This window comes from Sinocyclocheilus grahami, unplaced genomic scaffold (assembly GCF_001515645.1).
Source record: "Sinocyclocheilus grahami isolate Dianchi unplaced genomic scaffold, SAMN03320097.WGS_v1.1 scaffold31.1, whole genome shotgun sequence".
NCBI classification, from domain to species: domain Eukaryota; kingdom Metazoa; phylum Chordata; class Actinopteri; order Cypriniformes; family Cyprinidae; genus Sinocyclocheilus; species Sinocyclocheilus grahami.
Window position 1 is genome coordinate 4,784,772 of NW_015505210.1, and position 27,826 is coordinate 4,812,597.

Consider the following 27,826-nt stretch of genomic DNA (forward strand, 5'->3'; position numbering starts at 1 on the left):
TTGCTTTAGGAGTGCTGATAACATTGAAACTCTGTTGCAGGTTCAGCACATGTAATACAGGTGTACTGTTACAAAGAATAACATTACAGGACTGAATATCTCCCAATTAAGTTCTTTAAATCAACATTAAACCATAATTGACTTGATTTACTTAATAAATGTCTCTGGTCTTCTTGTGCACAATTCATCAGTTCAGGTTATTAAAACAACAAAACAGATGAAAAAACATCATGCTTTAATAAGTTCATTTTAACCCCAAGAGTAAGGCAGACTTTAAAAGTCCTGTCTGTAAACTTAAAAACTCTCTCTTTTTCTCTCACTCTCCACCATTCTTAGCAGAAAATTAAAGCCATAAATATAAAATAATTGCCAAAGATTCTATCTTTTGATAGCGTTTGTCTTTTTAAAAAATCATTAAAAATGATTTGTTCATCCTTAAAAAGCAAGAGATGATTTAGAAGTAAAAGATATCCCCACTTTCTTCTCATTTCATGCTTTTCTCTCCTGCTTAATTTAGTTCATATTTGATTGAAAAACATATCTTGAGGTTAATAAACCAGTCAGAGGACAAAATATTAAAAAATGCAGCTAAAGTACATAAAAAGTACACAAAAACCAGCAAGCATTCACCTTCATCACTGCATCGATGGGATACGTGATCTGTTCCAGTCTTCTTCACTGAAGAAAGTGCAAGCCACAGGACACAGGAGGGACATTTGGAGGGACACTCAGCCACTAAAATGTTAATGCATTTCTTTCTTGTCTTCCTCCTCATCTTTTTTTCTTGATTTCACAGTGCCTTGAGCATGTGAGTCGACCCTCGGGGTCACCTGAAGAACATCACATGACGTCGACGAAGAACTCACTGGGGTTCCCCATGGCCATGCGGAAAGACTGGCGCGAGGCTGTGAGTTCGGGCGGCACTGAGGCCAGGTCTCGGTCTGGAGGAGAGCCCGGCGCTGCTGTAACGAGTGGCTGTGTCTGTGGCTGTGGAGGGAGGCCGGGCGCTCCACACACCAGGCTCTGGACGCTCCGGATGGTGTGTGAGCTACGCACGCTGTGTTCGCTAGGGGGCGCCGCAGAGCGCTCGCTGGGAGCCTTCTCTCTTTTCTCGGACTCGCTGCCACTGCCGGATCGGCCTCCAGACTCTTGCGTTCCAGCCGCTGCGTTTGCGTCGTTTTTACTGCCGCTTCGATTCGAGCCACTGCTTCGACTGCCTGTGAGCGAAATGAAAGAAAGGAAAAGAAAAGTGAGACTTCCTGTTTAAGTCTAATTCTTCGGTCACTTTTCAATGTATACGCCTTGTCATTGGATCACATATAATAAGGGCAGAGAAGTTGACCACAGGATCAGAAAGAGGCATTAAAGTCAAAAACTCTCTCTTTTTCTCTCACTCTCCACCATTCTTAGCAGAAAATTAAAGCCATAAATATAAAATAATTGCCAAAGATTCTATCTTTTGATAGCGTTTGTCTTTTTAAAAAATCATTAAAAATGATTTGTTCATCCTTAAAAAGCAAGAGATGATTTAGAAGTAAAAGATATCCCCACTTTCTTCTCATTTCATGCTTTTCTCTCCTGCTTAATTTAGTTCATATTTGATTGAAAAACATATCTTGAGGTTAATAAACCAGTCAGAGGACAAAATATTAAAAAATGCAGCTAAAGTACATAAAAAGTACACAAAAACCAGCAAGCATTCACCTTCATCACTGCATCGAGTCTCCTTAAAGGGCATGATGGGATACGTGATCTGTTCCAGTCTTCTTCACTGAAGAAAGTGCAAGCCACAGGACACAGGAGGGACATTTGGAGGGACACTCAGCCACTAAAATGTTAATGCATTTCTTTCTTGTCTTCCTCCTCATCTTTTTTTCTTGATTTCACAGTGCCTTGAGCATGTGAGTCGACCCTCGGGGTCACCTGAAGAACATCACATGACGTCGACGAAGAACTCACTGGGGTTCCCCATGGCCATGCGGAAAGACTGGCGCGAGGCTGTGAGTTCGGGCGGCACTGAGGCCAGGTCTCGGTCTGGAGGAGAGCCCGGCGCTGCTGTAACGAGTGGCTGTGTCTGTGGCTGTGGAGGGAGGCCGGGCGCTCCACACACCAGGCTCTGGACGCTCCGGATGGTGTGTGAGCTACGCACGCTGTGTTCGCTAGGGGGCGCCGCAGAGCGCTCGCTGGGAGCCTTCTCTCTTTTCTCGGACTCGCTGCCACTGCCGGATCGGCCTCCAGACTCTTGCGTTCCAGCCGCTGCGTTTGCGTCGTTTTTACTGCCGCTTCGATTCGAGCCACTGCTTCGACTGCCTGTGAGCGAAATGAAAGAAAGGAAAAGAAAAGTGAGACTTCCTGTTTAAGTCTAATTCTTCGGTCACTTTTCAATGTATACGCCTTGTCATTGGATCACATATAATAAGGGCAGAGAAGTTGACCACAGGATCAGAAAGAGGCATTAAAGTCACCATGAAATCAAAATTCTTATTATTTTATGGAATACTGTAGTGTTTATTATAAATAATTTATCCATGCACTTCATTTTTTTTTTTTATTCATGTGTGTAACGTGGTTTGTAGGTCGGGAAGAAGGAGGCGGAAACCGGCGAACACTCAAAAGAAACTTTAATAATAAAATACACCCAAAACAGCGCGACAGCCCCTCGCGGACGACTGTCGCGCACAAACAAAACCAAAACACAAAATAAAATCCAGGCCTGGTCCTCTCTCGTCTTTCCCTGTCGTCACTCCTCCTTTGTATCCTTCCGGAGCTCCTCCGTGAGACTCGAGACCGGTGAGTGGCGCAGGTGTCGCGCATTCGCAATTACTCCACCGGCCTCGCTCCGTTCCCACGGCTCTTGGCCCCGCCCCTCTCGTTACAATGTGCTCTCGTAATCTTTAATCAAAAACGTTAACCTCCCCTCCCCCTCAAAACGACTCGTCTTCTCTTCCGGTCACAAGCTATGGCGCAAGGGCGGAGCTAGTGACGTGAGGGGTAAACGCTGGGATAAACGACGGGGAAAAGCTGAAGCTGATGCTTCACTTTATAGTACTGATTTTACCCCTAAACATTGAAAAGATATTACGACAACATTACTCTTAGGACATTGCAAACAAATTTTTTTTTCATGAATATGACTTAACCTGATGGAGGACGCGCTCTGTCATTCAGGCAGTCTCTCTCTCGCGCGCGCGCGAGTTGTTTAGGCATGTTTTGTGCCATTGATCATCGTCGTCGTCCTTATTAAATAAAACATTTATTTATGCTTGGGTGTCAGCAGTGAATCCAGTGGAGAGAAACCCCCCCCCCCCACTAACTGCAAACTGGCATTCAGATCTGCCTCCAACACCCCACCTTCCAACGATCCAATCAATTCCCGAAGGACGAAATCAAGTCCCTCCCTCTCATTTCAGATGCCGTTTCACTCGGATATACGTCACAGTAGAGAAGAAAAGACAATCGCAACTTCCGTTTCATGCCGACTTTAAGGAGTGATATTTGCCCCCTGGAAGTGATTTCCTGGGCATTTTTCTTTACCTTTGTGAGTGAGTGTGTGTATATACTGTATATATATATATATATATAGATCAATCGCCATCGCAAGGGCTGTGCCAAGTGTGTGACCGCACAAGGCCTTGCGCCTCTATGGGCCTCGTGTCAAAATAAAGTGTTTTTGTCCTACAAAAGGCTATAATAGCTAAAAATCATAGCTAATAGTGAGACTATGTGTATCATGATACTGTATTATAATGTTTCTTAAAAATGTAGTAGAACTTACAATTCGTCAATGTTGGGCGGAAACCTTGTACGTTCATAACTTTTCAGGAAATGTAAAAAAAAAAAAAATTAAAAAAAATAAATAATTAAACACTGCATTGTCAAAGATGAACATTTTACTAAAGTTGAGCGCAAGTGGAGTTACAAGGTTTTTAACCACCGAATGTGTTTTGCCCATCATTACAAGGGCATTAGAAGTGCATCGCATTAGGTGTCATCCATTTACAGTTTAGTGGACCCAATTGTTTCTGACATTTGGCCAAAATGTCATGTTATTAAAGATGAACTTCTTGCTATGATTGATGGCAAAATATCAGTGAAATTCTATAACAATTCAAATTTTTTGTATCTCTTTTAGTATCTTTTAAAAGGTTATTTTAAAATGTATTCCTGTGATGCAAAGCTGAATTTTCAGCATTATTACTCCAGTCTTCTGTGTCACATGATCGGCCAGAAATAATTTTTCATCATCGTTTTATTTAATTGGGCACGTGCAATTTTTTGCCCCCATATCCTGAATTTGGAGGGCATCATTGTTCATTGTGGTGGCATTTTTGCCCCAAGCCCCTGGTTAATTTCCGCCCCTGATCGAACGCAGTCTCACCTTCGCTGTGTGGGCTGCCAGCGCTGCCGCCCCCTGCAGTGAAGCTGTAGCTGGGGTCGTGCACAGGGTGGGGATTGTACGGGTGAGGGATCGGGTACTGATAAGGGAACGTGAGCGGCCAGGGAGCTACACCAGGGTGAGGCAACGGAGCCAGAGTGTCCTGGTCAGATGCCCCACTAGAACCATCATGGTCATGCAAGGTGAGACTTGCCATATCTGAGACAGAAGAGGAACAAACAGGAGGGAATAAAGTTTACTCCAAATGAATAAATAAAAGATGCTTCGACGTGAAAGAGTGGGGACAAAGCGAAGAACTAAAGATCAGGAACTCACTGCCGCACAGGTCACCAAAGATGTAATAGCACTGTTCAGAGAAGGTGATCTTGTTGACAGTGTGCCGTATGTAGCCAGCTTTTAGCAGGTTGCTGGTGTATTTGCGTGCCTCCCGTCTATCAGTAAAGCCCTCGACGTGATGATAGATCCAATCCACCACATCTGAACCTGAGAGGAAAACTAATATTTTACTTCTGAAGACACTAGCAGAATATCCACATCCAACTTCAATTGAATGAATTCTCGGAAATTAATTCTTATTTAAAACAATTAAGATTGTTACCAATAAAATCAAATACAAAAGAGGTTGTAAATTCACCCTTGTGAAAAAGAAGTAGCCTTTAGAAAAGAGTACTTATTATTAAATTGAATTTTACTTTATAAGAGCATACTTGAGTGAACTGAGTATAATACATTTGCGTGCTATTTACATTTTAATTCAAATGTATTAAATAGTTGTATTAATTTATATTAAATGCAGTTTTTTTACTAAAGAGTGCTTATTAGCCCACTAAAGTAGGTAGTAAGTAGTAAATATATTCGCTATTATACATTTGTAATGATGAAGTTGAACTTAAGTACATTTAAAATACATTAACTTTTAACCGTAATATCCAATATCACACTACAGTAAAATTATGATCAAGTGCATGTGCTTTAGTATGTTAGTCAACACATCAAAATAAGTGTACTTCTTTAAGATTATTAAACATACTTAACACATAGTAATTAAAAGTAGTTAAAGTGGGACAACATAAGGATTGCAACTTTAAAGTAAAACATTTAAATTGACTTTTAAAAAGTGTACTTAAGTGTGTTGGAGAAACGGTCAAGAAAGTGTCACTCTTTAAGTGCATATAAGTGGTATTTTATTCAATTATTATTATATTATCTATTACAGTTTTTACAAAAATATACTTTCAAGATTTGAAACACTCTACAAGTGCACATTCAATACAGTTAAAGGGATAGTTCACCCAAAAATCAAAAATGCTGTCATTAATTACTCACCCTCATGTTGTTTCAAACCCGTAAGACCTTCGTTCATCTTCGGAACACAAATTAAGATATTTTCTGACCCTGCATAGACAGCAACACAACTGAAATGGTCAACAGTAATTTTAAGAAGCTGCGAGAATACTTTTTGTGCGCAAAAGAAAAAAAAGAACGACTTTATTTTTAAAAAATTTTCTTTTGCGCACAAAAAGTATTCTCGTAGCTTCGTATAATTACGGTTGAACCCCTGATGTCACATGGATTATTTTACAGATCTTCTTGCTACGTTTCTGGACTTGGGAACATTTCAGTTGCGTTGCTGTCTATGCAGGGTCAGACAGCGCTCAGATTCCATCAAAAATATCTTAATTTGTGTTCCGTAGATGAACGGAAGTCTTACAGGTTTGAAATGAGTTCATTTTCATTTTTGGGTGAACTATCCCTTTAAGCACACTTCTTTTTCACACAGGTATAAATGGATAGATACTGTCAATGATGAAACATCAAACATGAGATCACAGATATAAAAAAAAAGAGGAATTTACTATGAGGACCTGTTTATCCCTTTTGGTGGCATTTTACCTCCATGCTAAAGTTAAATTTTAAGAGTGAGGGTGCAAGTTTACCTATGAAGGCATTGGGGATGGTGATCTTTAGCCACATTCTGTCCCGCACCTCCAGGCCTGACTCTGGAGATGCCATTGCTTTGGCTACTGCTGCCATGTCGCTATGGATGGACAGATGGAAATCCTCGAACCCTGCAGAGTAAAGCACAATGTGATGGTGCACAGCAGTCTACAGATGTGAGTGAACTTACAAAGACGTGCTCTGAACATCAAGATGTTGTAGCCGTTATCAACTGATCTAGGAGGAGTTTCTGATTTCTCAGACATCACAAATCAATCTAATTTCCCTTGTGAAAAAGAGGTGTGCTTAATTGTATTTAATGTGCACTTGTAGTGTACTTTAAATCTTAAAAGTACACTTTCATGACTCTCTTAACACTTAATTTAAATTTAATTTAAAGTGCATTTAAAAAATAGTTTTAATAATCTTTTGTCATGCTTTAAAGAAGTACACTTACTTTGATATGTTGACTAACATACTAAAGCATACTAATACAAATTTAAACTATAATACATTTTTTTAAATTGTAAATAACATGCAATTATGTGTAAACATTACATTCAGTTCATAGTAATAGATTCTCTTATTTTTAGTATTTTATGTGTAAAAGTATTCTAAAGTGTATTTCTTTTTTACAAGGGCTGTACAGCCTAATTTTTAGTGTATAATTTACTGCATGTATTTTGTTCAAGACTACTCACAAATCTTTCATTTTCATTTGACCAACTCAGTTGGTAAGGGCTACGGTCACAACACAGTAAGCAGTGGGTTTGCAGATGAAGTCATCCTCTGGCGACAGACGGCAGGCACAGCAGAGGTGGATTATGGGAAGGGTGGGTGGATAAACACTTACGCTCAGTCTCTGGAATGGAGCTTGTGATGGAGGAGCTAGTGGAGGTGATTGTGCTCATGGAAGGGCTCATACCGTACACTGGGTACGCCCCCGTCATAGCGGCAGTGTGAGACACCCAGGCAGCAGGGTCTATGGGACGGATCGGCTCACCTGAACAAACACAGGGGGGAGTAAACGGATGCCTGGTCACTTTAGATGCTACCAAAGAGGTCAAAAACAGTAATGATTTAATTTTAACTAAGAAAGTGAAATGGTTGCGAACAGCACTTCATGTTTAAAAGAATAATTCACCCAGAAATTAAATTTACTCACCCTGAGGCTATCCAAGATGTAGATGAGTTTGTTTCTTCATCTGAGAAATTCAGCATTAAATCACTTGCTCACCAGTGGGTCATCTGCAGTGAATGGGTGCCGTCAGAATGAGAGTCCAAACATCTGATAAAAACATCACAATAATCCACAAGTAATCCACACCACTCCAGTCCATCAATTAACGTCTTGTGTAGTGAAAAGATGCATCTTTGTAAGAAACGAATCCATCATTGCTGGCCAAAATTCAAGTCCATAATCCATAATAACATAGTAACACATCCTCCAGTGAAAAAGTCCATTCCCTCTCACAACAAAATCCACTGACATATCTGTTTAGAATTTTTTGGACTGTTTTCTGAGCTTGAACTTTTGAAGACGTTTTCACTGGAGAAAGCAATATTGTGGATAGAAGAGCGATGGTCTGAAGTTAAAACTGTCTTAAATGAGGATTTGTTTCTTACAAACACGCAGCTTTTCACTTCACAAGATGTTAACTGGTGGACTGGAGTGGTGTGGATTACTTGAGGATTATTGTGATGTTTTTATCAGACTCTCATTCTGACGGCACCCATTCACTGCAGAGGATCCATTGTCGAGCAAGTGATTTAATGCTAAATTTCTCAGATGAAGAAACAAACTCATCTACATCTTGGATAACCTCAGGGTGATTTCATTTTCATATATGCACCAACTATCTTTTTAATAGCACTGTAACGCAGTAGCTCTCTTACTTCGTGGGAGGGTGAAACAGCTACGAGGGTTTGGATCCCAACATTTGGCCACAGTCAGTGTGATGGGTCTGTAAATGTGAACATACACAAAAAAAACATCAGTGCTGATTTAAATCTCATTTAGTCCATAATGAGAGCACAGGACATCATAAAGCCCACTTCTTACCCAGGTTTATGGACAATCTCTCGTAGCACCCTCACTGCGTCATCATTACTCATGTTCTCAAAGTTGATATCGTTCACCTACAACAAAACAAGCAACTCTTAGAAATCACAAACAACCACCATGATCAGGAATATTTTACAGTATAAATCAAACCTGCAGAAGCATGTCACCAGGCTCAATGCGTCCGTCAGCAGCCACCGCACCGCCCTTCATGATGGAGCCGATGTAGATTCCTCCATCGCCCCTCTCATTACTCTGCCCGACTATACTGATGCCCAGAAAATTATACTTCTCTATAGTAAGGGGGAGAGAGAAAAACAAAATGGAGAGATGAACAGCAGACTATAGATTTAGTAATGTGAGAATGCAACATTTTTATTTTAAACTTTTGTTAAAATGTAAAAAGAAAAGAAAATCAATCCCCACTTTCATTTTTTTTTTTTTTATTATTTTAGTTTGCTTGATTAAACAGTCTCTGGTAAAGATTTTGTGCTATTGGATCTTGGATTTCAAGCAGTTAATACTTTTATTCAGCAAGGATGCATTAAACTGATCAAAAGTGACAGTAAAGACCTTTATAATGCTACAAAAATATATATGTGACCCTAGACCACAAAACCAGTTATAAGGGTGCATTTTCTGAAATTCAGATGTATACATCATTTGAAAACTAAATAAATAAGCTTTCCATTGATGTATGGTTTGTTAGGATAGGACAATATTTGGTCGAGATACAACTATTTGAAAATCTGGAATCTGAGGGTGCAAAAAAATCTAAATATTGAGAAAATCACTTTTAAAGTTGTCCAAATGATGTTCTTGGCACTGCATATTACTAATCAAAAATTAAGTTTAAATATATTTACAGTAGGAAATTTACAAAATGTCTTTATGGAACATGATCTTTACTTAATATCCTAATGATTTTTGGCATAAAAGAAAAATCTATAATTTTGACCCACACAATGTATTAGAGACTTAAGACTGGTTTTGTGCTCCAGGGTCACATATTTCAAATAATTGCTGTTTTTAAACCTTCAGTTTATCAAATATTATCACAGTTTCCAGCAGAAAATCAGCATATTCGAATGATTTCTGAAGGATCATGTGACACTGAAGACTGGAGTAATGATGCTGAAAATTCAGCTTTGATCACAGCAATAAATTACATTTTAAAATATATTCAAATAAAAAAACAGTTATTTTAAATTGTAATAATATTTCACAATATTACTGTTTTTACTCTATTTTTGATTAAATAAACGCAGCCTTGGTGAGCATAAGACTTATTTCAATAACACAAAAAAAACTACTCCAAATGTTTAACCGGTAGTGTATTTAAAAGTTCACTACAACTCGATTTGTGCACTGTTAAAATTCACTGCCATGAAGCCTGTCTGTAACACAGATGGTTCAAATGGACTTACACATCAACGTTTAATACTTTTAATAATATAACTTTTCACAATCTAATTAAATCCAGATGGAAGGCTGAAATCCTGCTCTACATTTCTGTTCGTGTCTCATTACTAAATGTGGTTAGTGAATGTCATTCATGTTGTCTTTAACAGAGCGGTGCAGACACACAGATATACATGTGCACATACTCACCCATGTTTAATGTGACAGTTATGATGTTCAGAGACATGGTGGAGTCAGTTATACTGCTGAACGACGAGGACTGGAGAGAACGAGAGAAAGAGAGCGAGAGATGAGGACACACTTAAAGAGACAAAACTTCAACACTGATAGCCATGAGGTTTATCTGGAGTCTCACCTTCTCCATTCTGGGTGCTTTGGGTTTCCGTCTGCGGCGGCGATGGCGTCTCACGAGACGTGACGATGTGCTCTGCTCCGTAGAGCTGCTGAACCTGTAGCAGCATCACAGATGACACACGATCTTCAAAACATCATATTCAGCCTGAAAATGTCTTTTGTGCACATATAATGCACATTACAGTCCTCTCAGCTCTGATTGGTCCTGAGAGTCACGTGATGCATACCAGCCAATCGTCTGCATTAGTGTAGTAGTGTATCAGAGCATGGAAAACCTTGCTTTGTGTTGGCTTTCCAGAGCATGTGATTTGAGAGTACATTAAGTCATCTTCATGAGGAGACGATATGAGGGGCCATAAGCTACAATTAACATGTATAGTTCAAACATATCTCTGACTCTTACAATTATACTTCATCTTTTTGTATATATAACTTTATAATGACCATATTCAGATGACCTCTGTTAAGATTAGCCTCTTTACATGTGACAAATATCAGCATAGTTCACACTGTCACACTTTTTATTTTTGGTCAAATAAGATGCCGTATACAGAAATGTATAAATTAAAATATGAATGAAAAAATATCTTGGTTGCATGAATTTCCCTTAAAAATAATTCTATTATTATTTTGAGAAGTAAAACATACAATAGTAATACATGTACCGTACGTCATAATTTCTTAAAGTTAAACCAAACTTTTATTTTGGTGGTTTGTCGTGAAGATCTTTGAGTTTCATGTTTGTATTTGATGGTAATTTTTCTCAAATTAAACTTAAAGTGAAGTGACTCTCACAGCAGATGAAATTCATGTGTTTATGTCTGCATATATTGAGATGACAGATGTTAAAAACACAGTGAGCATCACGTGTGTTTGAGTTTGTGTAGTAGACCAAACTACACAGACTTACTAGCAACATGCACTGACTGGCTGTTGTCGTGTTTATTTCTGTTCTTAGAATAATCTACATCGCGTAAAAATGTGACCCTGGAGCACAAAAGCAGTCTTAAGTCGCTGGGGTATATTTGTAGCAATAGCCAAAAAAACATTGCACGGGTCGAAATTATCAACTTTTCTTTTATGCCAAAAATCATTAAGATATTAATTAAAGATCATGTTCCATGAAGATATTTTGTAAAATTTCCTACCGTAAATATATAAAAACTTAATTTTTGATTAATAATATGCATTGCTAAGGACTTTTTGGACAAATTTAAAGGCGATTTTCTCAATATTTCGATTTTTTTTGCACCCTCAGATTCCAGATTTTCAAATAGTTGTATCTCGGCCAAATATTGTCCTATCCTAACAAACCATACATCAATGGAAAGCTGATGATGTATAAATCTCAATTTAAAAGGTTTGACCCTTATGACTGGTTTTATGGTCCAGGGTCACAAATGTCAAGAGCTTATCATCGTTACTGACATTATTGACAAAGTGATCCTGATATGAAATTGTTTATCGTCCAGCCCTACATCAGACATCCGTTTCAAAAGAGTAAGAGAAATGCTTGTTCTCCATGACTGGTTTCTTGAAATAAGTCTGTGAGAGCAGGACTCACCTGCTAGTAGAGTCCTCCTCCTCTGAGTCGAAGAAGCTGGTGGTGTCCAGCTCACTGCTCATCAGTGTGGACGAGCTCTCGTAGCCGGCGATCTCCGGCCTGCGCTCCGGCCGCGAGTGACCGTTCAACCGGCCTCCTGCAGCACACAACACTCATCAAACAAGCCTGTGTGTTTCCTCATCATTAGCCAGGACTGACTTATGGGTAAACTCACCATGGTCATGTGTATCTTTCCTACGAGGCCTCTCTCTCTCCCTCTCTCGGTCTCTGTCTCTGACTCTCTCTCGCTCTCGGTCTCTTCTCAGCGATGGACCCACCTCAGGCTCGGTATCATTGCCCAGGTCATCCTGACTTCCCACGGCATTCGCACTGGACCAAAGAGGAAGACAGAGTGATGAAGGATGAGCATCCAGAAGACAGATGGTGACTAACACGTAGCTGAGTGACATGTGCCACACACACAATTCATACATGAAGGCTTTTTAAAGAGAACTCAGTCAATTAGTGATAGATGATGTATGAGCAAAACCATTTCTAAACAGGTTTTACTTAATGATTAATTTGCTAATCAATTCGTAAAGCATTTGTAAATCATTGGACTATGAACTCAACATTCAACCTATTCAACACAATTAAACAAAATCACTGTGATGAACAGCAGTATTGAACATGTAATTCATATTATAGTCAGATAAAACTAAAACCAAATCCCATACAGAAATATATATATACAGTATATATATATATATATAATTTTTAATACAATTTTTTATATTGTTTTTACAAATGAAAATGCCCCCAAAATGAGTTTTTTCACACACACACACACACACACTTATTTTATTTTACTTATTATTATTATTTTCTTGAAAATATACTAAACAAAAAATGGCCCAAAATATATTATTAAAATATATATTTTTACATAAATATATATTTTTGGTACATTTTTTTATATATTTATAAAATATATATATATTTTACATTTATTTTTTTAAATAAAATAAAAACTTTAACATATTTTATTTCAGTTAGATGCCAACAATTCTCATTTTTGTAACTCGAAGTACTAAAATAACTCAAACTAAATAAAAACTCAATGGACGTATGACAACAAAACTAACAAAAGCCCACAAAAAATTACTAAAACTTTAACTAAATTTAAAGTGAAAACAGAAAATACAAAAATAAAATAGATAATATATTTAATAGTGTTTTCCTATAATAGTATACTACTATTATAGTATATCAATGATACTAAAATAACACTGGAAAGAACACATGCACAGACAGTATGTGTTTCATTAGCCAGTCACGCCATAAACAAGCTTAATGAGCAGCATTTTCTAGCTAGATTTAAAGCTATTCTTTAAATTTTGTTATAAAATATTGTTGTGTCAGAGAAAGGAGACATGCAAAGTGTGCAGTGTTGGGTTGCCTCCAGGACCAGGGTTGGGAACCACTGCAGTAAACATTCACAATGAAAACCTAATTATGGCTAATAACAATTTGTAACTCAGATGCAAAAAAAAAAAATCCCTGAAGTGATTTGAAGGCAGCATAAATGTCAGCTGATCCTGTGTGTTGGGGGCAAAGTACAGTGTTGAAGTGTTTCTGTATGTGAGGAGTTCATTTGTACTGAAGATCAGCAGCAGAGGGCGAGCACAGGTTGCTGCTGTATTTCTCCTAACTGCTTTTGGCCTGTGTTCAGTGTATGAATAATTAACCTGCACGCAAACACACTCACACAGAGGGGAGTCATGCTGCCTGACAGACAGAACAGGAAACACACACACACAGACAGGAAACACCAGCACGACAAACAAGTATGCACACACATGTGGTTACACGCAGATAAAGAGACCCACTGACCAACAAACCACAAACAGACCTGTGGGAAAACCAGAAACCCTGAGGGCCACACACTGATACGGACAAGAAAATAAAAAACATCAAAACCTATATAAGGGCTGCACGATTCTGTGAAAATAAATCATTTTGGGTATTATTTTGACAAACATTGAGTGTGAAATTTGAACTGTGAAATCATAAACATTTAACGTCCCAATAGAGCGAAACAGTAACCGCCCTTGTTCAGCAGCTTTTTTTCCAATTCGGTTTCTCCACAGGGATTTTTACAAAAAATCATTAAGTAATAAAGCCATGAACCATAATGAATCTTTTAAATCAAACAATCCTTTCCTTATGAAGAACAAGGACACTACAGTATACTTTTAAAAAGAGCATTAAATACAGAAATAATAAACTCTAAAAAATACACTTAAGTGTGAACTGAATGTAATGTAACACTTAATTGCATGTTAACTGAATTTTAATTCAATTTATATAAAATGTATATTCAATGCAATTACATGAACTTAAGTGTGCTTTTGTTGACTTAGGACTTAAGTACATCTTTATATTTCATAATTACTTCTAATGTATGGTTAAAGTGTACTGTTGAATGCACTGACAAGCGTTTATTGTAAACTAAAATATATTTCAATGTAATTTCTATTGAAACTTGTATACTAAATAATATATTTTAAGTCGCACGTTTAGAACATTTAAAATAGTTTATCTTTAAATGTAATATCAAATAACAATTATAATTAAGTGCTTTACGTGTGGTTTAGTATGTTAGTCAACACAGCTAAATTAGTGTACTGAATACATTTCTTTAAAGCATGACAAAAGATTATTAAAACAATGATTTCAAATGAAGTTTAAAGTATAGCTTTTTAACTTTAAAAGTGTACTTAAGTGTATTAAGAAACTTAAGTCATGAAAGTGTCTCTAAGTGTTCAAGTACACTTAGGTGGCCTTATATCTCATCTATATTATGTTATCTGCGAGTACAGTTTTCTAAATTCAGTTTTAAGATTTGAATATTTCTATAGTACATGATATGTAATGGATATGATATCATAGCAACAGTATATCATATAAACAACTAAGAATGAATCAAGTGTGAAAACACTGTAAGAAAGAATCCTAATACACCCCACTGAAAAAAGACAAAACAAAATGCCGCTCATTCACTTTAAACTTTGACTATTTATTTATTTAACTGAATTGCAGGCTTTCGCAATTTCTCTAAAGGCTGTATCGCATTTCAATTAGCTGTTCAGACCTAATAACGCTTCACCTCCACCAGGTCTTTCTTTTTCTTAACCACTTCCACATTCCCATCAAAATGAGCACTTAAAGCAAACAAAGCCTTTGTAAGTAAAACATCGATCTAAATTGATGAGCAGGTCTTTCTTTGAGGGCCTGTAGAGTTGATTAGATTTACAAGTAATGGGGTCTCCGGCTTATTGGAAAATTTGAACATGCACAGATCTGAGACTCGCACAGCTCCTCTTAACACACTCCTGTGATCAGCCAGATGTCATTAAGGGTACTGACGTGTTAGCGCTCTCGGGGTTAGGGCTCTGATTAGTTCACGGTAGAGGAAACCGGTGCCTTTGAGACCGAAGGGTAACGAGTTCATGTCAACACCGAGCACTTCCGGTCTCTAACCAGTGTATCTGACAAGATCACACACGGTATTTAGCAAACTGTGTGCTTTCTTGAAGTTTTTATTGTTTAATGTATTGTTTTGTTGTCACACTAAGGTTTATATTGTTTAATTGTTTCATGTTAAAATACTTTTTCCTATACCAGTTTACTATTCAAAGACAACAACAACAAAGCCATACGGTGTGAAAACTGTGGGTCCGAAAGGTCTGGCTCAACCAGTAGTGTGATTTAGAGTAGTGGTCGACCGATATATCGGCCGATATCTGCCATTTTTCAAATATCGGCATCGGCCGATAAGTTTTTCTGTTTGGCCGATGTGTTTGAGGCGGGACTTTAATTTAAACAATTTAAACAAATCTTTGAATGACTAATGAACATTTAATTTCACACTATGGTCCGACTTAGTCGAATCCAGTTGAGATCTTGTGACGTGTGCATGTGACCTGCATGATCGCGTGTTCTGTGACGGTCGGTCCTATGGTCCGTGCGAATTGAATACAGACAGGAGGAGGGATCAGCTTCACTGGAGACGCGCGATCTACAAACTTTAAACTCGTGACTGATTTCAAATTATGTTGCGCTTTATGCATTTGCCCACTGTCATATTCATGTCATTTTCACTGTGTGCTGTATGTAAAATTAGTGTTACCTTGGCTTTATTTGAAAAAATATGATTCCCAATGCACACAAACTTCCCAGAATACTTAGTGCCCTGTTGGTTACAGTGTTTACTTCCTTTTAAATTATATTTTTATTAAATATTTATTTAATTGTGAAAAATCCTTTGTCTTCTAGAGCAGTGTTTCCCAACCGGGGTGCCGTCTGTCGAGAGCAGGGGTGCTGTGTAAAAAATCTTTTTTTAATATTTTTAAATTGCTAAAATTTTCAAAAAAGCAGCTATTATATAATATCTATTTCTGATGTCGCCATTAATTAGAGATGCACCGAAATTTGGCTGCCGAAAATTTGTTCACCGCTCAGGTTTCACTTTCACGTGGTGTGACGCTCTGCGTATTATCCTGCTCTATGCGTGTGCGCTCCGCTCAGTCGCTCCACTCGTATACCGTTCAAGCTCATCAGAAAAGCAAAGTCCACTCAAAAATTGAGGCGACAGGATACATCGATGTAGTACAGTATTGTTTCTGTCTGCAATAGCCCTGTGCTGTAACATGGTGTGGTATATCGGCAACTCTGGTAACGCTGCTCTCTCATTTATTGATCTGCTAACTGCTATGTTATGCTCGCGTGTTCTGATAATAATAGCTTTCTAGGACTAAACATTATTTGGATAATTGGTAAAAAAAAAAAAAAAAGTTAAATATCTTAACCCTACTGTTAGACCTACCTGAAAAATTAAAAAGCAATTTATTTAATTCGAAGGCCTGTCGTTATTTTTTTATTTGTGCTATCATTATTAATTTCTTTATTTGTTCTTAATTTATTACTGACTGCTTACTTGTCATTTTTTATTCAATTCAAAGTTTGAAATCAAGCTCTCATGCTACTGCACCAAAATTACCCCACTGTAAAATTTTAAAAACACTGAGTGAGCAAAAATTTGTGAGATAGCTAGTTACTGTTTACATATGTATAAAAGCCTACATTAAAATCTGTCATATAAATTGGTCTCTTCATTAGAAATTAGCCTACTGATTATTTTTTTAATAATATAAAAAATATCTGTATGACATTATATTTTGCAGTTCGGCCACCCTGCTTTCCAAGATATCGGTATCGGCTGTCAAAAAACCCATTACGGTCGACCACTAATTTAGAGGTGTGACTACCTGCTTCAACATTGACAAATAGGAAAGCATTTGAGTAGAAACATAATTATATAATTAAAAAGTTTTTCGTAAACAGTTTTTACTTACAGTATGTGTTAATTTTCTTAAATAAATGTTATTAATTAATTGATTATTCCCATTACAGTCGACCACTAATTTAAAGGTGTGACTACCTGCTTCAACAATGACAAATAGGAAAGCATTTGAGTAGAAACATAATTATATAATTAAAAAGTTAAAAAAAAAATGTATGTTCGTAAACAGTTTTTACTTACAGTATGTGTTAATTTTCTTAAATAAATGTTATTAATTAATTGATTATACATAAACATTACTTAAAGTTTCGGTTTTTGGATAAGTGAAAACTTTAATTTCAGTTTCTGTAAAAAACTTTTACAGAATTTGGTACATCACTACTAATATTGACTGAATATGCATTATTTTGGTCTGTTGGTGTACAAGTTAATAGACACATTCATTCACTCACACACACACACACACACAGAGAAAGAGACGGGTGCGGGACAGAGGGGTTACTGACTGGAAGGAAGGGGGTCTGGAGTCTCCGATGCCTCCTGTCCTCTCCAGCGGGGGCGGCAGATCGGCCTGAGAGTCTGCGCACACTGAACCGCCATCAGAGCCATGAGAGCCGTCTGCAGACACCAGCTGTACAGAGACACACAGAGAAACTACGGAATTAGCTTATCTACAGCAAAGGAAGTTAAGCTCCATCTACAGCATCTATAACATCTGTGTCTCATGCTAACATGCCAGTATTTACAACCATTCAAAGGTTTGGGTTCTGTCAAATTTTTTAATGTTTTTGAAAGAAATGTCGCTTAACAAAGCTGTATTTATTTCATTAAAAATACAGCAAAAACAATAATATTGTGAAATATCATTACAATTCAAAATAACTGTTTTCTATTTGAATATATTTTAACTGTTACTTTTAACTTCCTAACTTTAAAATTTCCTGTGATGCAAAGATTAATTTTCAGTAGGGATGTAACGATTCACTCAACTCACGATTCGATTCGATTCACGATTATTATAATTTTTTTTTAACAAAATGAGATTTAAGACAAATTATAAATTAAATGTGTCCTTTTATTTTTGCTTGGACAAAATGCTGCACATTTCTTTGTGAAATTGAAATATAACACTATAATAATATACTAATATAGCACTTGCATATTATTGCTCTTTTGTTGGTTTTGATTGCTTTTATTGTCCTCATTTGTAAATCGCTTTGGATAAAAGCGTCTGCTAAATGACAAAATTTAAATATAATTGTAAATGTAAATAACAAAACAAAATTTAAAACAAGCCCCAAATCAAATAAATAAGTAACACAAATAAAATAAATATCTTCATATAAACAAAATAAGGCTTTGTCTTTGCTCTTCCCTTTTAAAATTAGAGGCAACCACTGCATTTTAATCTTGATCCAAACAAAGATGCTGCATACGTGCAACATGAGCAGTTTTTAAACTAATTTAGATTGTAAAGTTTCGAAATCTGAAGCAAAAACAGAATGGTTTGACCTCAGTTTTATGAAACTATACATAAAAATATCTGCATGAAACAGCAGAAGCAAAAACAGAATGGTTTGACCTCTATGGTTTGAAACTATATAATGGTTTGAAACTATACATAAAAATATCTGCATGAAACAGCAGAGCTGAACGAGATGCAGATTCACTCTCTGCCAGCAGGTGGCGCTTAAAGCATTTCCTTGGTTTCCGCTGTAAACAAAGCAGCGCTGCACTTATGAACTTTAATATGCATTATACAGAGGCAAGATGAAAAGAAAAAATACAATCTACACTTTTCTAAAGACAGTAAGTTCCCCTCAGACATGCATTCATATAAACTCCTACACCTAAATGAATCGCGATTTGTTTAGCATCTCAACCGATTTGAATCATCACATATTTTAATCGATTTTCAACCAGCTCACGGTTAATCGTTACATCCCTAATTTTCAGCATCATTACTTCAGTCTTCAGTGACACATGAACCTTCAGAAATCATTCTAATAAAGCAATAAAATCCGTGTATCATTCGATCATTCGTTTTTTGATTTAATATTGAAAGTAGAAAAATTAGAAAACGGCTCCTTTTTCGTTTTTTTCCAAAAAACGAAAAAAAGAGAATTCAGCTTAAATTTTCGTTTTTCGTTCATGGGTGGAAAAATTAATAAACAGCTTGAATATTTGATTTCTACATGTGGGCGGGAATTAAACGCCCCTTTCTGCTGATTGGTCAACCGAAGATCAAACTGTGCCGTCATCAGTTCTTCCGCAGTATCACACAGCAGAATAATAGTCCTCCACTGCTGCAGTTGTAAACTAATTACATAATTTACTGTCTTTACATTTATTTTGAAAGATGAAGCTCGCGATTATGGTAAGGGGCGTTACATTTCCGACGAGTGCTTGCGGTGTTCGGCCAATCACAATGCACTGGGTCAGCTGGCCAATCAGAGCAGACTGCGCTTGTCGGAAGGAGGGACTTTGTAGAAAACGAAGCGTTTGAGAGAGGCGGGGCATAGAGGACCTACAATAATGTACAGTATTTGAAAAATAATGTGTTTTTTGAACATTAAAGCACGTCAACATATTCTGTTACACCAAATAATGATCTTTAAAAAAGCATCATATGACCCCTTTAATCAAAAGCATACTGTCCGCTTAGTTTTCTCCGTGTTTTAAAACCAACTGCGATCTGAGGGTAAATGGGGCATGTCATAGTTTAGGAGGGGAATAATATTAATCAGAATGCCATGAACACTATAATAATGATCATTAGGAGTGTCTTGGAAAGAGAGCTTTTACATGCCTGCTGGAGAAACAGAGAGCCTCTTATACGAGCACATCTGCTCTGAAACGTCCATGACACTGGCCACAATGTGCTGCATTGGAGTCCCAACACCACCCTAAATCTGTCTGATTGAATCTTCTCGTTATGGCCGGGATATTTCAGGAGTGTTTTTCACCCACCCTGTGACTTCACTTAAGATAATCCAATCACAGCCAACATGGAAGGAGACAATGTGCTTTAAGAGCACAGCAGCACAGAGAATAAGCAGCCTTGGGTGATACTTATTACTTTTGGGTAATAGTTTTTTGTTTTTTTGAAACATTATTTCCCATATTTTCCACAATCTGAAGGAACAGCTCAAATAAAAGAAAGAAATAAAAAGCACGAACAGATATGCTAAATATATAAAATAATAAATACAAAAACATCTAAATAAATCAAGTTTATTCTTATGATACTCTTATGATAAAATGGTACATGCAAAAATTATTTAGGCCTAGTTTAAGATTTATGTATTTGAATTGCTTTTAAAAAATAGCCATTTTAAACATTTTTACATAAAATAATAAACTTAATATGATGCATATTTGCCTGTTATACATAAATGAAAAAGGAAAGAAATAGGTAAGATTTCTGTAATAGACTGAATGTGTTTTCAATACACACTAACCAGGTTAGGTTATGTATTTATCATCAATAAATCCAATCTGTTTTACAGTTATGTTTAATCACGTTCATAACTGAATAAATGTAATTATTTTCATGATGAACAGATTTATGCTGACTAAACAATTAGGATAAATGCATTTTGAAAATATGATTACTTAATTAAACCAAATAGAAGCAAATGGTTAATAAACTATGCCATAATTTTTTAGTAAATAATTCTAATCTGATTTATTTATGTATGAGTGATAAATAGTTTATTAGTTTATGTTAAAACTGCGTAAATGGAAATCTTATTAAATACATCAATCTTACATTTACGTATGTATTTGAGAAAGAAATGAGGCCAAAAAGGGCATCCATATATTTTAGAAATGATTTGATTTGTGTGTGTGTGTATATATATATATATATATATATATATATACAGTATATATACTCAATCACTAATCTGCCACAATAAATAGCTTTTCTGGCAGCAAAGGTTAATATATTTTAGATATTTAGTTAATATATTTCCTGTTGGCAGACTCAGATGGAATGACATTAGATCTAATTCTAACTGATGGATGCCAGATATTAAATTAAATTTGGTGTTTTACAGTAATAAACAGCTGACTACTCCCAGGTGTTGAAAGCGATGCAGTACAGCTCTGACCACTAGATGGCCCTCCAGCAAACTCGCGTTGCTCTTTCAAAGCCTGCAAGCTCTTTGATGGACAGAGCCAAGTCCCTCCCTGCCCGACAGCTTCCACAGGCTCCGCTCTGCATGGGGAAGCTGCTGGTGTGAATCTGAAACAGGGGCAGTAAGAGGACGCGCATATTTCCCTAGCCCCAGGTTCCTGCCTCTCCTGGCCGCTGCATTGGAAAAGCGCATCTGAAGATGGCAGGGAGTAAAGCAGCGATAAAGAGCACGCCTTGTGCTTCTCTGTGGAAGGGGAGATTTGAGAGATGGGAATCTGGCTGCATGTGTGTATGTGTGTGTGCTTGGAAAAGAGTCAATCAGAGGGAGGTGATGCAAGTCTGACTATAGAATAAAAAATACTAGGGAATGTGAGAGTGTGTTACTTACATGTGCATTCATCTGTAAATTATACAGCGAAATGTAAGTGCATTGAAATTGTGCAACCAGGTGTGAGCTAGTGCCTCTGATTGAGTGTGTGTGTGTGTGTCTGTGTTTGTGTGTCTGTGCGTGTGTACAGGTGTACGTTTCTTGCCTTAAAGTCAAAATGAAATGGTGTTTAAAACCTATTTCTGTAATGTGATGTATTTCAGGATATCAACATGAAGAAACTACAGTAGCCTACATATTAAACTCAATAGGTCAAAATAAAGAGTGCTTTTTCATCCTCTTATGTAGGACTTACAGTAAGTACATCTTTACATGCAATTTCATAATTTCTTATATTGTCTTTGAAATATTAGCTATGTTTTCATCCACCTGTTTTTGCGGAAGCGCCTGGAAAAATTTACGCGTGGCACCGCGTCGCGACCACATCGCTTCCATTATGAGCGCGCCTGCCGCGCGTCTACATTTGAAATAATGAACATGAGTGCGCAAAAGACGCGATATGTGAACGGCCCCTAAGAATACACTGCTAACTGCCATGTGGAAGGGCCCTTTGTGAAAAGATTCTCATGTTTTTTGAAAATGAACCTCAGAGTAGCATCTCCGTCCCGCAGTGGCCTTCAAGGAGCTTTAAAAAATACCATTAGGAATTTGCACTCTCAATATTCTCTACTGTGTCTCTGAGACAGACGGAGGAGGAGCAGATGTTTGCTAACCGCTAAACACTCGCGCTCAATTTAACGCATCCAAACACACACTCACGCCTGACTGACTGATCTCTGAGCTCCCTCACACCTGGGGCTCCTAATCAAACCTTTACCGGCAACATCGAGACGCAGGGCCCTGTTACATGAAACACAAGCAGGAGAAATGTGATGAGGGAAGAAGTGAAGGTGTGTGTGTGAACGCTAACTTACCCATGACACAACACGTCCATTGAAACACGGTAGTTTGGCATTGTCATCAGATATCTCCTCCTTCACCACCCTGCAGAGACAACAGGTCTATTAAAATGTAACAAATAAACATGAGTTGCACTCGAAATATAAAAGCAAGCACTGTGGTCTGTTGTCACGAATAACAAAATCCTCTTTAATTTGACTTTGCTTAATCACTTAAACCAATGATATGGTTTTGTATATAGCAATGATATAGCTTTGCTATGCAGTTGCTACAGAGATCTAGCTGGTTGCTAGGTTGCTGTTGCGTTCTGTTGACTGATATGGCATCGCTAGGAGGTTGCTAAGGTGTTCTGAGTGGTTGCTAAATGGTTGCTTACTAGCTCATGTCAAAAAGAGGCCATAGTAAAATTGCCGCTTGACTTAGCAAACACCCCTAAATAAGTAAAACCACTATGATCAGCTCCATTTATAAACGGCCCCTCACACGTACACAGGTTAATTTAGTCTCCCATAAAATAAACCTCAGAGTCCCTCCCCCTTCCCAGCTGCTCCTTAAAAAGGTGCTGACCCCTCTGACTCCTGTCGCCATGGAAACCTTTGTCAAAAAGGAAGAGGGTGAAAGACAGCTGGCTGGAAAAGCACGTGAGGTTTGCAGAAACAGACCATGTGAGCTATTAATAATAAAAATCTATCGAGTGATCATGATTGCATTCATGCAATATAAATCAAAACCAGACGTCTATCTTTAATCACACACCAAAGCAGTGGTGACGAAACAGCGGCTGTGTTATAGAACAACAGTAATAATGCACACAGGACATGCTTATTGTTTCCCCTATAGACAAAATATATGAATTAGGGATGTGCATCTCCATAACTGAGGCCAATGCAATATGCATCTTGATGTATAGCCAATAGGGCTGCACGATAAATCGAAATGGAATCGAGATCGTGATTCGACAGAAGCTGCGATTGTCATGCGTATCTTTCAGTGAAGCACGGTTCTGTGATCAGCAGTAAATCTCCCAGAAAATGCCTATCGCTGCAGCTGAATAAACAGAAGATTCAACTGCTTTCATTGATTCAATGTGACTACTAAACACACGACTACGGCAATATACGGTTTATCCGAGTTATTATTATTATTATTATTAAAGTATATTTATAATGCAATTCCTTTATCACTGCTTAAAAACTATGAAATATGGTGCATGCCTTATTCTGTGTAAGAAGCCACATCATCTCACAGGATTTATTTCAAACACTCGACTGACGTTATGAAGTGAGTTTGGAGTAAAAATATGTTATTAAATGTGGTATTTTCACATGCTTTCAGATGGAGCAGCATTTACTTCACAGAGCCGTAGTTCACTGAGAAGCTATGCAAACAGCTGTCATTATTGCGAACGATTTCTTCGATTTCAGAATCGCGCAATAAAATCGTCTGCGATTGTTTTGCGTAACTTGTCAGTGAACTACGGCTCTGTGTAGTAAATTCTGCTCCATCTGAAAGCACGTGATGATGATTTCCTGCTGATTACAGAACCGGCTTTTTTAACAAAATGCGCATGACAATCGCATTCGATTAATCGTGCAGCCCTACTAGCCAACGATACAATATATTAAAAATACATATGAAGCAGCTACCGATGCGAAGTGTTATGATTCACCCCTATTACGATGCACCCCTAAAAGCGATCCGATTTCTATTCAATTCAGCACAATGCGATTCAATGCAATGGAAAAAATGATGCTATGCAATTCAATATGGTACAGATAGTTCGCTTATATTTCTTCGGTTGATGAGAGAACGCGCTTGAGAAACAGTTCAGAGAGGACAAATCAATCTACATATAAAATATTGGTCACTAATTATTGGTCACTTACTAAATAATAAAATTATAGCACATCTACTAATAATTATATATAAATAAATCTGTTTTCACCGATGCAAATTTGTTAGAAACAATGCATCGTGATACAAATGCCAACTTGTATCCGATGCACACTTTTTTAAATCGATGCATCGCATTAACTTTTATGCTATGATGCGAATCGGTGAATCTTACCATCCCTGATGTGAATGCTTTTTCATTCAAGCCACTCTCAGCTTTAGATGGCATTTCCATTGGCTTTGTAAAGACCATCTGAAGCATATTGCACATAAAAATGGCAGCATTTGAGAACAACAATATTCAATCTGATCTGACTGGCTTGCTTTACGGTTTCCTCCTCTAGTGTCTAACTAAATTAATATCAAATGAATTCAAACTGATCTGTTGAAATCAATCTTATGTTTATCTTTTTTACATCCACATTTAGGGATTTATTTGTCATGCATCATATCTCTTTCTCTCTCTCTCTTCCTGCCAGATGAAGCTGAGCTAATGAAACCCTTCAACAGTGACTGTATCTGCTGAAGTCACATCTGTTCAAGTGATGAGTCAGAGCCTCTCAGGCTCAAGATCTCATTCCAACTCCGTGTCCCAATACACTTGTGCCTATATTTGATTTTTCTTGTGCAATACAGCATACAGAAAGGCAATGCTGTTAAATTGCCTCTGAATGCTTCATGTATTATTACAAAGCCTTCTAAATGTTTTCTGTGCAAAATCGTTGATGCCAAAAATGATGCTAGCTGTTGAAAAGCAGTTGATGAGAGTATTTGTGTATGTGCATATTTAATCCTACAGTATGTAGACTCTGGCATGAGGATTGACAGCTCTCAGTGAATTCCAATCTCAGCACTTTGTTGCTTTTAGTGAGTGGATTTCACATTGTTCCACAACAGACTCTAATCCTGCTTGGGCTATGCAATAAAAACTCAGCAGGGTCGGTGACATAAGAGGCTCAGAGAGCAGCTCTACTTCTCCTTTCCCATTCTGTTTTTCTCCTCTGCTCTCCTCATTCCTTTGGCAGCATGAGGTCCCAGCTTCATCTAAAAATCCTCAGTTTGGATAACAGCAGAAATCCTGCTCAGATATGAGTTATATTTTTACTTGAATGAACAGTTCAGCCAGAGATAAAAAAAAAAAATCTGTCATCAATTAGTCACCATGTCGTTCCAAACCTGTATGACTTTCTTGCATGGAACACAAAAAGTGAAATAAAATGTACTAAATCATATAGTCACCAGGTTAAAGGGGTCATATGATGCGATTTAAATTTTTCCTTTCTCTTTTGGAGTGTTACAAGCTCTTGGTGCATAAAGAAGATCTGTAAAGTTGCAAAGACTAAAGTTTCAAATCCAAAGAGATATTCTTTATAAAATGTAAGAGTCAACCACGCCTACCTAAAACGCCTCATTCTAACACGCTCCCACATGTCTACATCACTATGTGGGAAGATTTGCATAACGCCGCCCAAATGTTCACGCAAGGAAAGAAGGCGTACATTTTATTCTTGCTGTAGTATTGTTGTTGCCGCCGCCGCCATGTCGTGAAGGCGCTGTGTTTAGTTGTGAAAGCGAAAAAAGAGGACTTTGAGGATATATCCAAAAAAGCACATTTTATGTGCTTTTATATATATATTTGCAGTAGGGTTACTGCGATATACAGGGATGTAACGATTCACTCAACTCACGATTCGATTCACGATTTTGATTTCACGATTCGCTTCGATTCACAATTTATTTATTTTTATTACAAAATTAGATTTAAGACAAATTATAAATTAAATGTGTCCTTTTATTATTGCTTGGACAAAATGCTGCATATTTCTTTGTGAAATTGAAATATAACACTATAATAATATACTAATATAGCACTTGCATATTACTGCTGATTTTGATTGCTTCTATTGTCCTCATTTGTAAATCGCTTTGGACAAAATTTAAATATAATGTAAATGTAAATAACAAAACTACATTGAAATTTTAAAACAAGCCCCAAATCAAATAAATAAGTAACACAAATAAAATAAATCTCTTCATATAAACAAACTAAGGCTTTGTCTGTGCTCTTTCCATTTCAAATTAGAGGCAACCACTGCATTTTAATCTTGATCCAAACAAAGGTGGTGCATACATGCAACATGAGCAGTTTTTAATCTAAATTAGACTGTATGATTTTGAAATTTGAAGCAAAAACAGAATGGTTTGACTTCAGTTTTATGAAACTATACATAAAAATATCTGCATGAAACAGCAGACGAGCTGAACGAGATGCAGATTCACTCTCTGCCAGCAGGTGGCGCTTAAAGCATTTCCTTGGTTTCCGCTGTAAACAAAGCAGCGCTGCACTTATGAACTTTAATATGCATTATACAGAGGCAAGATGAAAAGAAAAAATAGCATCTAAACTTTTCTAAAGACAGTAAGTTCCCCTCAGACATGCATTCATATAAACTCCTACACCTAAATGAATCGCGATTTGTTTAGCATCTCAACCGATTTGAATCGTCACATATTTTAATCGATTTTCAACCGGCTCGCGGTTAATCGTTACATCCCTAGCGATAGATGGTGTTGACGGTTTTACCAGTGTTTTATTACAATTGTGCATGGGTTTCCAACTGTTTCAGACAAAGATCTTCATTTGTAACAAACACTATAGCTTATCATACTGACATTTATATATTTCTCCATCTCTTTTTTCTGTCTACTTTAGCAATAAAACATAAAAGTGCTCCAATACTTGCACACACAGACCTTCATTAGACTGGCCCAGTGGAATTGGGGCAGTGTGTGCAGATGGCTCATGTGTGTGGACAGGCCCATTGATTTGTAAGCAGGGCTGATCTCTTAACGAAGGGGCCTTCCTTCTTCATAGCCCAAGATGATGAGATTTAGTCTAGAAAACAAGCCTTGACCCCCACAGCAGAAGATGTGGAGGAGGAGGAGAAGAAAAGAGAAAAGGCCACTAGATGAGAATAAAAAAGAAAGGAATGTAAGCACTCCCAAAGTGCTCTATCCTGTCTTTGGAGACACAGTCAGTCCAAATCCTGAGACTGCAACGAGCCAGTGATGCAATGAAATCCACAGAGACCCAAAATACACACAATGCTAATAACCTGGAAATCACACACACATACAATATGCTAATACTGTCCAACACACTTGAAGAACTGTACACATATGCGCACTAGGGAGAGGACAAGACAGGAAAATAAAGCAGGGGAAAGTAGGTCAAGTCTCCTTTACAGAAACATCCCTTCCATCAGAGAGAACAAGTCGGCCTCTCTCTGCTGCTTACATTTGCCAGACTGACCACTCACACACATTTTATTCAAATTGGAAATCTCAACTTCTTTAGAAAGGAGGTTAAACACTCTGTGTAACTTCAGAAACTATGGTCTTGATCTATCCACCATAAATCTTC

At 37.4% G+C, this 27,826-nt stretch overlaps 1 protein-coding gene across 1 annotated transcript in view; it reads right to left on the reverse strand.

Moving 5' to 3' along the window:
- Positions 1-1,392: 1,392 nt before the first annotated feature.
- LOC107575491 (segment polarity protein dishevelled homolog DVL-3) overlaps positions 1,393-27,826 on the reverse strand; it is a 33,054-nt gene continuing 6,620 nt past the window's right edge. The window contains exons 2-15 of the mRNA XM_016261861.1: positions 22,524-22,593; positions 17,587-17,711; positions 11,951-12,105; positions 11,737-11,872; positions 10,174-10,267; positions 10,008-10,077; positions 8,550-8,689; positions 8,397-8,473; positions 8,231-8,298; positions 7,188-7,337; positions 6,334-6,465; positions 4,712-4,879; positions 4,379-4,594; positions 1,393-2,310 (exon numbers count right to left, since the gene is read on the reverse strand). Of these exons, the coding sequence (XP_016117347.1) occupies positions 1,934-2,310; positions 4,379-4,594; positions 4,712-4,879; positions 6,334-6,465; positions 7,188-7,337; positions 8,231-8,298; positions 8,397-8,473; positions 8,550-8,689; positions 10,008-10,077; positions 10,174-10,267; positions 11,737-11,872; positions 11,951-12,105; positions 17,587-17,711; positions 22,524-22,593 (1,978 nt within the window). The 3' untranslated portion in view covers positions 1,393-1,933. The remainder of the gene's footprint in view (positions 2,311-4,378; positions 4,595-4,711; positions 4,880-6,333; positions 6,466-7,187; positions 7,338-8,230; positions 8,299-8,396; positions 8,474-8,549; positions 8,690-10,007; positions 10,078-10,173; positions 10,268-11,736; positions 11,873-11,950; positions 12,106-17,586; positions 17,712-22,523; positions 22,594-27,826) is intronic.